Source organism: Gymnoscopelus braueri (assembly GCF_963280865.1).
Source record: "Gymnoscopelus braueri genome assembly, chromosome: 2".
NCBI classification, from domain to species: domain Eukaryota; kingdom Metazoa; phylum Chordata; class Actinopteri; order Myctophiformes; family Myctophidae; genus Gymnoscopelus; species Gymnoscopelus braueri.
Genome location: NC_137604.1, coordinates 54,727,303 through 54,740,148, shown reverse-complemented (window position 1 = coordinate 54,740,148; position 12,846 = coordinate 54,727,303). Strand labels below are relative to the sequence as shown.

Below are 12,846 nucleotides of genomic sequence, written 5' to 3'. Positions count from 1 at the left end.
ATAAAGTACATCAATCAATCAATCACTGACCTGAGCCAGTCTGATAGAAAAGGGCTACAAACTGAACACATTGTTATTTATTCAAATAAGCCTGATTTAAATTGAACATACTTGTATTGCAGAATAACACAATTGGATCAGTCTGCTTGTGGGCGCTTGTTGTGAGTGACAGATGTAGTGCAGTTATGTATTCGATAGACATGGAAATGGCTTCACACCATCAGCTGCTGCCTGGGGAAAAAAAACGTCTACTTTCTGTGCTTCCTGGTCTGACTCCTTGGTCTGACTCTGAACATTCACAAGGAAGAGACACTTCCTCAGAGCTCTGAAACATGGATTGGACATCATTTGGACCACCAGGTCACCAGCCCTCATGATGGCCTGTCATCATGTCATGAAAGTGACGATGTAACAGTTTCACTGTCAAGAGAGCAGAGCAGGACTCCACTTGTTGCATAGGCTACAGTTCTTTCTTCTGGGAGATTAACAGCTTTGCCGACAGAAATTTAGGTTTTGTTTATTATTTGATCCCACAGAGGGAATTGAGTTTTCAGCTTCACCCAACTGATTGCTGCCCAAGTGGTCACACTCGAGTGCAGGGGGAGCAGTTTGGGGTTAAATGTCTTGCTCAGGGACAAATATAGACCTATTGCTGGGGCTAGGAATCCGACTTTCTGTTTCCCATGGTGGCCTCCCGACCATTCCGCTATGGCCGCCGCGGCTGCACCTTGTTCTCATCATATTGAACTAAAAAACTCCTTCCATGTTCTTTGGCATCGCAGTAGAAGGAGCAACCCTTTCCTAGCTTGTAGCCACACTTCACAGACATCGTCAATATGGCATAGCAGATACATAATGGTGCAAACACACTTACTCCATCCTGAAATGTTCTTGATGTTCTATTGTTCTATTGTTTTTGAGCAGATCTGATTCCAAACAGCAACGTAGATCTGCTTTTACCCAATCCAAATCTTTCCTCCAGTTGTCATCATAGGTTTTCATGGGAGAAGAAATGGTCGATTTCTCCATCTCATGTTTGGCAGGAGATACTCCTGCCTCATCTCCTGGGACAGCACAGAAACCCCAAAAGAGAAGACCAAAAAGTAAGAAAAAGTGAAATGAGATATTATTATTATTATTATTATTATTATTATTATTATTATTATTATTATTATTATTATTATTCGTAGTAGTAGTAGTAGTAGTATATCATGAATGGTTCAGTTACAGCCAAAATATATAGTCTAAATGGCCATTGATGTATTGTTACTTCACAAAAAAGAATGAAATAAAATATGGACTATGTATGAACTGTTTCTCATGCAATCTTCTCTATTAGCACACCTACTACTAATCATTGTCATCATCAGTTGCAAGAGCAAACTGCATGGGGAGGTTAAGTGTGTGCTACTGACACCTACTGGTGGATTAATGCTATGGGGCACTGCCAAAAGTATAAAAACTAGAAAGAATTCAAGTTCCCTTTGAGCGTTTGGCCCCATCCTACCTACAACTTACAAGACCCCTCATACCCGACCCCTTACCACAACAACCCCCAACCCCCCACCCCATTCCATACCACAATAACCATAACCCCACATACCCCCCCCCCCCCCAACCCTCACCCCACCGGCATAACCAGCCCACCCCCCATAATCTTACTGAGGACATTTGGTTGGAGGGGACCTTGGCTTTTATAGACCCCTGGGACTCCAGTCAATGAAGTAGGCTAGTGACTGAGTAGGCCTATATAGGGTTTGGGTTTTGGCATATAGCTATCTGTAGTGTAGACCAGTTGTCACGATCCGCTCCTCGGACCGTGGACTGACTTTATTATTTAGCCGTTGTCTGACCTTAATTGGTATTGGACCCTTTTGGACCCTCTTTGTGCTGTATTGTTCCCGGTTCTCCTTGTACTGTTGTTTTTGTAGTGATGTCCAAGTGTTTCCTGTTTAGCCTAGTTAGTGTTTCCTGTCTTGTCTCACCTCCCTTTGATTAGTTATGTTCTCCACCTGTGTCCTGTTGTGCCCCATTCAATCCCTGTGTTAATTGTCCTTTGTTCTCACCTGTGCCTAGTTAGTCCCTGTCTATGTATATGCCCCTCTGTTTCCAGTCTGTGTTGGTTCATTAATGTTGTCACTGTGTTCTGTCTGTTTCCTGTTGTCCTTTTATTCCCGGTTTAAGTCATAAATCCCCCTGCATCTGATTCGTTCTGTCTCTGTTCACTGTCTGCGCTTGGGTCCTACAACTCCCTGCCTCGCACCGTGACACCAGTGGTCTAGGAGTTGTGGCATTACATTTAGTTTGACTCGGTTCCACAGATGAATATTGTGAAAATAGCTCAATTGTGAATATAGCTTTACTGTCACTTTACTGTCATCTGGGGGGACCGCCCTCCCCCCCCCCCATGTGGGGAACCACAGGTTGAAAAACTAAACAATAAAACATTCAGGAACATTTCAAGAACTGGTGTAGACGAGATTCCCTGTCAACAAAATACATATACTGTAGCTGTAGGTGTATGGAAGTGCTTTTTTTTCTCTCTTTTGTAGCCACCTGCATGTCACTAATCACTAATGTGTTCTCTCTCTCTCTTTCCAATATGAATGTAAATACACACAATGCACAAAAGCCTCATTGCTTTTCCCCTGACTTGACTGCAGAACCTCCTATGCTCTGCAGGCAGCACGGTCCTAGGCGGGGGAGGGAGGTTGTGTGTGTGTGTGTGTGTGTGTGTGTGTGTGCTCGCGCGCGTACGTGCATGTTCGTCCGTGCGTCCGTCTGTGCATGCGTGGTACCGTTGGCGGCGGTGGGGTGTACGGGAATGGATGGAGAATTCTCAGAAACCCGTTGCCATGGCCACCAAAACTCGCCTGCATTGAAGTCTAATTTATGCTCCACCGTAAGACGGTGTCGCACCCAACACAAATAGCAGACACATCCGTGCCGCGTTGTTGTGAGCTTGTGCCTGCTATTTTTTTTTATACGACGAAGTGTGAATCCAGCTTTACTTCTGCCAGTGAGTGGAGTTACCTGCTTCATCATCACTCCGTTGAGGAGGAAGGAAGGATTGATTGATTGATTGATTGAATACTTTATTAGTCAGAAATGTATACAACACGTGGTGCAGTAAGACATTAAAAAAGTCCTGGGGATTTTGTTTCCATTGTGGTCCTATGTATTCAATTAATCAACATAGCATAACGAGTTAACACAATAATACATGTCATCAACAAATACAAACACTATATGTACGAAAGAGATGGGAAAATTACGTTTCCTCCCCTTGTGGTCCCCTGATATAGGTATTTTCAGGCCAATTGTTAAACGAACCAGTGTTACGTATCCTTTATGGATGGTGACAGGGCATTCCACATCTCCACATGGAGAGTGGAGAGGCTTGGAGGGTATGCACCATAGAGTTAAAAATAAGGGGTATGCACTGGTGGACAGTAGTAGGCTACATTTACTTACTGTAGGCCTACTTAAGTTAAAAAACAATTTGAGTATCTGTACTTTACTTGAGTAGGCCTATTCGTATTCTTGGATACTTATGACTTTCACTCCACTACATTTCAAAGACAATATATAACTTTGACTAGGGAATTTGACTTCCCTATCTATAGGCCTAGGTTTAAAGCCCAGCCAATAGGAACACAGACAGGGCGGGGCTTAAAAAATTACGCCCCTATTGGCCGTTTAAGAGCACCTACCAAGTTTGGGGCCTTTAGCATACTGGGAACTGAAGTTATGGCTGTTTAAAGCCCAGCAAATAGGAACACAGAGGGGGCGGGGCTTAAGCAATTACAGCCTGTCCCTATTGGACGTCTTAGATCACCTACCAAGTTTGGGGCCTTTAGCATGCAGGGAACTGGAGCTATGGCTGTTTAAACCCCAGCCAATAGGAACACAGAAGGGGCGGAGCAATGGTGCGCCTGTGGCACCCAGGGGCCCCGCGATGGCAGAACCCGTTGACCCTCGAGGCAATTTTAATATAGGATAATCTTTATCAATCATTATCAGTAGAGCACTATTCACCCCATGACATGACTTGCCACCCAGTCACCGTGTGTGTGTGTGTGTGTGTGTGTGTGTGTGTTTGTTTGTTTGTGTGTGTGTGTGCACCAGTACTTAATAGGGAACCATTCCCCCCTTCCACTCTCCTGAAACAGTGACACAGCTGGCAAGCGCGTGCATGCATGTGCGTGCGTGCAAATGACTGTCTGCTTGCAAACAGCACCACTCCTGCTATCCACTCTCCTAAGCTAGGCACTGTGTGTGTGTGTGTGTGTGTGTGTGTGTGTGTGTGTGTGTGTGTGTGTGTGTGTGTGTAAGCGTGTGTAAGCGCGTGTGGCTATGAATGCATTTACTGCTTGAGTGCATGTATGACGATAAAAGAGCATCCCCCATCAACTCCTCTGACCGGAGAAGTAGGGGTTAATCCACAGAGCGTGAGGGATTCCACACAAATAAGGCAGGGCTTAACCTGCCTGCATCATCCTCTCCTCCTATGCACTCTAACACACACACACGCGCGTGCGCTCGCACGCGTGCATACTCACACGTGCGCACGTCCACACAGCAGCCTCTATGGCCAACAGATGTGGCACTCTCATCACCTCTCATCCTCAGAATGAATAGGTAGGAGGGTAGGAGGGAGAGAGGGAGGGAGGGATGGGAAGGGAAGGGAAGGGGAAAGACTGAGGGAGGCAGGTGGGGGGTGGGGGGTGAGGTGTATGAGAGGAAAGGGAGGGAGGGAACGAGAGAGAGAGATTGAGTGGGAGGGAGAGGGCTGAACAGCAGGGCTAGACGCCGTCACTCCGTCAGTGAGTGAGAGGCGCTTTGCGGAGAAGCTTCTGACCAAGTGGAGAGACAGAAGAGTGGGAGAGATGCGCTGGAAAAAGAGAGCATAGATTAGAAAGTAGTGGGAGTACTTCTGTACCTCGACGTATAGATCCCTGTCTCTCCTGTGAGAGTCAGCGCCTCCCACGGAATCCCTCAACTTTGGGGATTCTCCCTCTCCTCCTCCGCGTCCCGCATGCGCACCCCTTCAGTTTGTGTTTTTGTTTTTTTACTCCTTCATTTCTTTTGTGGGCAATTCTGTCTGGAGACGCACAGTTTCTCTTCTTTCCCCTTTTGTGGCTCTTTTTTTAATATATATATCGATCAGCTTTAGTCAGGCACTGTTCGCCAAGCAACTATCACAGTCGATGGTCACTGGGGAAACAGGAACGCACTAACTAGCATGAGACAGACTGCAGAGATGCTGGAGAGGGGATTGCCTTCACCCCCGCGTCTCCCTCCCACCGACGGATTAATAACGTGTGCATTTGTAGGAGGGTTTCTACGTGTGGCTGTATGATGCACGGATGGAGCCGTGCACCCGGTGTGTGAGCGCATTGCAAACCTACCACACACATCATCCCAGACACCTGCTGCTGCAGCAACCTCAGCCTGCGTGAACAGTGCTGGAGAGAGAGACAAGATGAAAAAGAGGCTTTAGAGAGGGGAGGCTAGGCATTTCCAAGGTTCTGTGGAAATGTTGTTGATGATGAGGATATCAACCTAGGGGTTAAGAGAGCCAATGAAAGACAGGGCTGTCAGTGACAACCCTCAGAGAGCGGATTACAGAATGCAGCTGGTTTTGCTTCTCCTTTTGCTCCCTCAGTTACCCCATGCACAGGTGACCCCCAGCGTCTTTGCAGGAACAGGCACAGCCGAGGCAATCAACCGCACAAACTCTTTATTCAATGCCACAGCAGGGACCCCAGAGAGCTCCTCTAGCCCAGAGCCACCAGAGATTGAGCCAACACCTTCAGAGGCCCCAGAGGATGACTGGACGCCGGCTGAGACCTATTTAGCCAGCGGAGATCCCTCCGTTCTGGAACTGGGGGAGTGCTCTCGGGCGTACAGCCCACCAGAGCTGAGTGGACCCTTGCCGGAGAGCTTCTACGCCCCTCTCCAGCCGGCCATGAATGCCCTGGCCAACACAGCCAACTTCCTGAACATGATCTTCCAGGCCAGTGACCTGCGGGAAAGCACCGTGAGGGAAGACATGGAGTGGTACCATGCCCTGGTCCGCGCTCTCCTCGAGGCCGACCTCCTCATCGGACACGCGTTGCTCACCTTCGACGCCGACCCGGCAGCCCAAGTGCCCTCACTGGTGCTCCGTGCCTCCAGGAACCTCGCCCCTAAGGTTCAGAGCATCCTATTGCAGGACCTGTCCAAGTCTTGGAAGAGCCTGCATCCTCCAGCGCCTGCCCCCGACGACAGCTGGTTCAGCGGCTTCAAATTCAAAGAGCCCATGGCTGCCTTGTCCAAACGGGTGCTCCTCAATGACCTCACCACCTTAGACACGCCCAAATGGGGGCAGGGTGACAGCTACGTGACCAATCGGAGTGGGGTGCGATGGGGTAATGCCCCCTTCCTGGAATGCAAGGGTGGCCGTTTCCTTCCCCGATGGATGCTCACTCTCTCCACTTCCTTCTATGGCTTGAAGCCCGACCTCACGCCAGAGTTCAGGTCAGGACCCTGTTATACACCTCTGTCTGTCTTGTGCTGATGATGTCACTAAAGGCTTAAAGGTGAAAAAGGTCAGCTTCTGATACTGTTGTACTGAGTACCTGAGTTCAAGTCAGGACTTCCAGCTGTCTCATATTAAGGATGTTGTCAGTAATAGATGGATGACAGGTGCGTGTTTTAAGATCATCCTAATTAGGATTTTTACAAAAACGAGAGAATAAACATATATATATATAAGAAAATCACATATATTCATGATATCAGCAATAAAACTTCAGCATGATCAACTTAGACAGTTTCATGACCCTTTAAAGCTTGCCAATGATTTAAAAACAAAAGCTGGTTGTAAATGTGACTATCAAGTTAATTTGACTGTAGGCCAAAGGGTTTAATGACATTCATAAAATTCTGCATGTTTACCAAATTCTTCAAACCCAGACTACCATTGTGACTTTTTTTTCTTTTTTTTAAGCAGTCCAGTGTTTGCTACTTTGAGATACTTTTCTAAATTTGGATTGAGAGCTGTGATTGAATAAACAGAGCTAGCTGAAGTCTGACATTTGAAAAGGAGCAACTTGAAGGTCATGTAAATTATTCTAGAGGAAATGTGGAGCTTCAGGGTACCTGACTGGGTAAAGGATGATTCAGTCTGTTGGGGCTTTAAAGCAGCTTTACTTAAATTGAGATGTTTGGGTTTTTGTGTGCTTTTAATGGTTTAAAAAGCATTCACCACTGTGTAAATGACTTGTTCTTGTGTGCATGCATGCATGCGTGCGTGCGTGCGTGCGTGTGTGTGTGCGTGTTCTTCTGTTTTAGGGGGGTGATTCGTGTGGATGTTAACATTCAGGGATTTGATGTGGACCAGTGTGCCAAGGGACCTGGTTGGTTCACCAACCAACACCAATGCAACCGAACCAGCATGGAGGTAAACTACACATGTATCTGCCTGTAACTATGCATGGCCTACAGTGGTTAGAGACCATTATGTAAACCAGTTCCCCAGTTCAAGTTTGAGAGAGTGGGAAATTGAACCGAGAAAGTATTTTTGTTTAAAGGGACAATTTCTTTTTTCAATATTTGGGTTTGATATCACACATCAATACTCTTGACAAATAGCTGATACCGGGGTTTTTTTTGGCACTAAGGAAGTGTCCACTGGAAACTAATTAGCATATTGATGCAAAAAGAATGGGATCAGCTTATGGATCAGGCAGCTAGCCATCGGCAAGCCTGCAAAAGGGGTGGCATAAAATGATCATAAATAATAGATTCCTTCTCTAGGATAAATAGAACTAGATGTGAGGGCCGCTTTGCGGCCCTCACATCTAGTTCTATTTATCTCCTCCCTCCCCGCTTTGCTTTGCGGCTCTAACCTCTAGTCACATCCTCCCAACCTCCCAACCTCGGTCATGTGATAAAGAGGTCAGACTTCCTGTATCTGGTTGCTATGGCAACCTGCCAGATCAGGCTGAGGGTCTGATAGGCGAATCAGAGAATCAATCAAACCGAGAGTCCGATCACTGATCGAGGTGGGGTAAGATGCCTAAAACATAGCCATAGCTCTGATCAACAGTCTGTGACGGGTCTTGGAGGCATGTGGAGTGATCCTGTGCTTGCGAATCCCGGACGAACTTTCGGAGCTTTTGTCAATTATATAGTAGTAAGATAGTAAGATATTATCCTGAAAGACATTTCTGTTGTTTGCAGAACTGGGGACATACCTTTTAGGGGGCAGGCAGGGATTCAGGCCAAGGACAAGAAAAGTGAAAAGCACTTGAATAGCTAATTTAGCTATGAAATTTAATTAAATTGACACTCAACACAGTTTCTGATAAAGGTGAAAAAATCTAAGTACATCAACAAAAATAAGTTACAGACCAAAGACGTGGGATGGGGGTGGGGGGTTCTTTGGAGTCATTTTTGCACTTTCCTCTGTCTCTGAGATGAATGGTATGTTGTCTGATGTCTGATTCCTTCTCTAGGATAAATAGAACTAGATGTGAGGGCCGCTTTGCGGCCCTCACATCTAGTTTAACAAATACAGGTCGAGAGACCCAAAGAGACCCAAAACGCCATGACAGCATGGCATGAATTGCAGACGCTATCCATAGTTGGTGTGTGAAAGTCAACTATTTCTGTGGGTTGGTGTGGAGGTGTCCATGCTCTTCTGAAGTTTCTGTCCTTTTTTGTGGTCCTTTTAGGCTTTACGCTCTTGCTTTTACAGCGTGTTGCGTTTAGATGGTCTACTGCACGAAGGAAACACTTGCGCTTGGCGTTTCAGGTCCGATGGCCCAGAGATATAGTTTTCTTTTCTGTGGCATGGCTCTGTAAGAGATATTTCTGAACCATGACGGCGACCTGGCCTAATTATAGCTCTGCACACACGTCATGCGAAGTCCGGCCTCTCTGGCCTCTCCTCTCCTCTCGGCTCCTCTCCTCCCCTCTCCTCCCTCCCCGCTTTGCTTTGCGGCTCTAACCTCTAGTCACATCCTCCCAACCTCCCAACCTCGGTCATGTGATAAAGAGGTCAGACTTCCTGTATCTGGTTGCTATGGCAACCTGCCAGATCAGGCTGAGGGTCTGATAGGCGAATCAGAGAATCAATCAAACCGAGAGTCCGATCACTGATCGAGGTGGGGTAAGATGCCTAAAACATAGCCATAGCTCTGATCAACAGTCTGTGACGGGTCTTGGAGGCATGTGGAGTGATCCTGTGCTTGCGAATCCCGGACGAACTTTCGGAGCTTTTGTCAATTATATAGTAGTAAGATAGTAAGATATTATCCTGAAAGACATTTCTGTTGTTTGCAGAACTGGGGACATACCTTTTAGGGGGCAGGCAGGGATTCAGGCCAAGGACAAGAAAAGTGAAAAGCACTTGAATAGCTAATTTAGCTATGAAATTTAATTAAATTGACACAGTTTTGACACAGTTTCTGATAAAGGTGAAAAAATCTAAGTACATCAACAAAAATAAGTTACAGACCAAAGACGTGGGATGGGGGTGGGGGGTTCTTTGGAGTCATTTTTGCACTTTCCTCTGTCTCTGAGATGAATGGTATGTTTACATGTGCAGAAAATTTGCACAAATTCCAAGAAAGAGGAAGAAAGTCTACTATATGGACAGAGGTGTACAAACTGTTAACACATTTGTTACCGTGGCAGTGAAATATGGACACATTTTGTCTAGAATAAACTGTGGGTACACTGGAGAAAAGAATAGGCAGGGGGAAAACGTTTATTGCAAGGCAAATGCATTTCCATAAGCCACAGATACAGCTGTTATTCAAAACAGTACGTTTCAGACGGTAGTCTTTGGTAAACCATCGTCATGTAAATACGCTAAACTGTGAACAGACTTTCAAAATAGTCTGCCTTGTCTAATTATCTAGAATGGTCACTTAGTTTTTTTCCACTCAATTCATATTACCTTTCTCTCCTCTGTGAAAAAAGCCTTCACCTTCATCCCTCTCTCCAGTCTAGTCTGACTGCCTTCAAACTATGCATTAAACGAGTGTGTCGCTCAACGTAACCAAGTCATATATATTTTTGTGAAAACAATGTATTTATCATCGAGCAAGTATAAGCCTCTGCTCTCTGAACTGTGGTCGACCTCCCAAACAATCTAGGCCTATACTACAGTATGCTCTGAATGTCTGTCTCTGTCACACAACAAAATATAAATCAGCTTTATAGTTACAAAAAGACTCATTTGTCTGTGCAGGACCAATCCTCCACCTCTCATCTCATCCTTCTATTTAAAGATGGCTGGGCTGCATGGCGGCCTGCAGGATGATCTGCTGGATTAAGACGATAATCCAGCCGTGTTGTTGACATACTTCCCCCTCATGCACTGCTCTCATAGGCCACCGTAAAACACAAGAGAAGAACAGTCCCAAATCCCCCATTGCACTCCTCTGTCCCTTCCTGTTTTACCTGGCTTATGGCTGACTCAAAACATCTGGCTTTGTGACAAGCATGTGAGGTTACGAACATTGCTATGTCTGTGTTCTGTGATTCAATTTTTTATTGACATATTAAATGTAGGGTAAGTGATATTTTTTGGTTAAAACAAAAAGCTTTATATTAAAAGGTTAAAGCTCTGTATTCTGATAGTAATCATTGCTATAGAGTGTTTGTTGTTCAGTCACAGGGGTCTCCCTGTCTCTCCAGCTCTTTAATGAACAGAAAATACAATCAGGAAAGAGTACCCATTTATCAGCTTCATTTTGATAGTGATCTAGTTCCAATTTTGTCTGCTCATTTATTTGTGTCATCACTTCCAATTTCACTTGTTTAATCTGTATCCTGACTGAGTTCTCTATTCTGATTGGATAAAATTGGTATCCCGACCTGAAAATGAATTTTCTGTTTACTAAATAGCTAGAGAGACGTGGAGACTCCTGTTACTGAACAACCACTCTATAGCAATGAGTACTATCAGAATATAGAGCTATTTAACACTTATCTTAGCCAAAGAAAATCACTTACCCTACCTTTAATTATTATAGAAGCAAGGGTCGGTAAATGCTTTATTTGTCTTTTCTTAGCTCTGCACATACTTTGGTGTGCAGATAGCACACACCAACAATTATTCATAATTCAGATGCCGAATGTTTAGTGTGTATTCTGGATCCAAAAGGTCAGTGTATTCCAATAATAGAGCAGAAATTCCGAGTAGGTCCAAGTCACATTTTACTGCACTGTTACTACACTGTTATTTTTCTACGACATATTTTCAACAAAAATGCGATGCGTACACCTTCTGCCCCACCGCATCATGACAGGAATAGGATGGTTCTCTGACTGTCAAAAACCTCGGTGTGACTTGATAGCAAATTCAAGTTTTGACAAAGCAGATTAGTTCCGTGGTTAAAGCCAGCTTTTTCCAACTAATAAGGCTGCTGGCCAGGATAAAGGCCCATCTACCTCCACCCGACCTGGATGGAGGGTGGAAGAAGGCATGGGCGTCCATGCCTTCATCTCTTCGCGGATTATTGCAATGCTCTGTATGTAGGCATTGATCAATCTGCTCTCAGGCGTCTGCACTGCAGCTCATTCAAAATGCTGCCGCTCGCCTCCTTTATACTGCCAAGTAAATAGCGCGATCACATCACACCGGTCCTTGCCACTGGTTCCCTGTCAGTTTTAGAATTGTTTTCAAAATGTTATTGTTTACTCCTCCTCACATTCGCTCTGCTCAGTCCTTGGAGGGTTTTAAATCTTTATTAAAGGGATAGTTCATCCAAAAAATTGATTCCTATCGATCCTATCGATTAGTCACCCCATGGAGACTTAAATTCATAGATATTTTTTCGTTTTTGTCGCATTCCTAAGCCAACAATTTGATGACCAGTGGACCGGTAGGCAGCGATTCCGGTAGGAGACTCAAAGGAGACTCTTTGTGTCTCCTACCGGAACCGCTGCCGGTCATCAAATTATTGGCTTAATATCCATGAATTCAAGTCTCCATGGGGTGACTAATCGATAGAAAAAAAGTCATTTTGGGGGTGAACTATCCCTATATAGACCCATTTCTTCTCCCTGGGCTTTAATGCTGCTTGACCATACCCTTGCTGTGTATACCTTGATACTGTCTGTACACTTTGATATGCTGTTTTATTTCATTCTTGTTGTGATCTGGTTAACTTGTTTGCTTTCCTTTAATTATTTTCTTTTGCTTTAATTAGTTTTTCTTCTGCTCTGTTTGCCTGTTTTTGACTTGTTCTTGTTCAGCACTTTGGTTCGACCTTGGTCGTTGAAAATGTGTCATGCTGACTGTGATAGCATGACATCAGACCCAAACAAACCGTATCACCATGACATCAGACAAAAAAACAAAACAAAAACAAACGTGTCGTCATGAGTCGGATCGGCGATGTAGATGTGAGGGCCGCATAGTGTCCCGAACTCTAGATGTGAGGGCTGCGTAGGTTCCCCCAAGCCCACCACCGACCATCCATCATCCAGGTCCCTTCTCTGGTGCAGCCAGTGGCAAACCTGTCAGGAGATGGAACTTTTGGCATACAGTACAGCAGAGACAGAAAGAATCAGTCTGTCTCCCGGACACAGATTCTGCTGATGTGGGCACTGCGTACACTGCCTACTGCGACGTCCTCTTAGGGGCAGCAAAGAAGGCCATCCCACGAGGCTACAATGAGAGCTATATCCCCGGGCTGGGATGAAGAATGCAGCAACCTCCTGCGTGACCACCAGCAGGATCCAGCTCCAGGGAAAATGTGGATGTAACGGCAACGGCACTTCTCCAAAAGTTGGGTGCCACGGCCACCCGTAAGGCCAGATGGACTGAAGTCGTCGAGTCAG

The 12,846-nt window shown here is 45.4% G+C and overlaps 1 protein-coding gene across 1 annotated transcript in view; it reads left to right on the top strand.

Annotated features, from left to right (window-relative positions):
* Nucleotides 1-5,245: 5,245 nt before the first annotated feature.
* Nucleotides 5,246-12,846, top strand: part of gpr179 (G protein-coupled receptor 179) — a gene marked incomplete at both ends in the record, with an annotated part of 34,343 nt that continues 26,742 nt past the window's right edge. Inside the window, 3 exons of the mRNA XM_080443831.1 lie at nucleotides 5,246-5,356; nucleotides 5,669-6,522; nucleotides 7,339-7,447. Coding sequence (XP_080299957.1) covers nucleotides 5,246-5,356; nucleotides 5,669-6,522; nucleotides 7,339-7,447 — 1,074 coding nt within the window. The remainder of the gene's footprint in view (nucleotides 5,357-5,668; nucleotides 6,523-7,338; nucleotides 7,448-12,846) is intronic.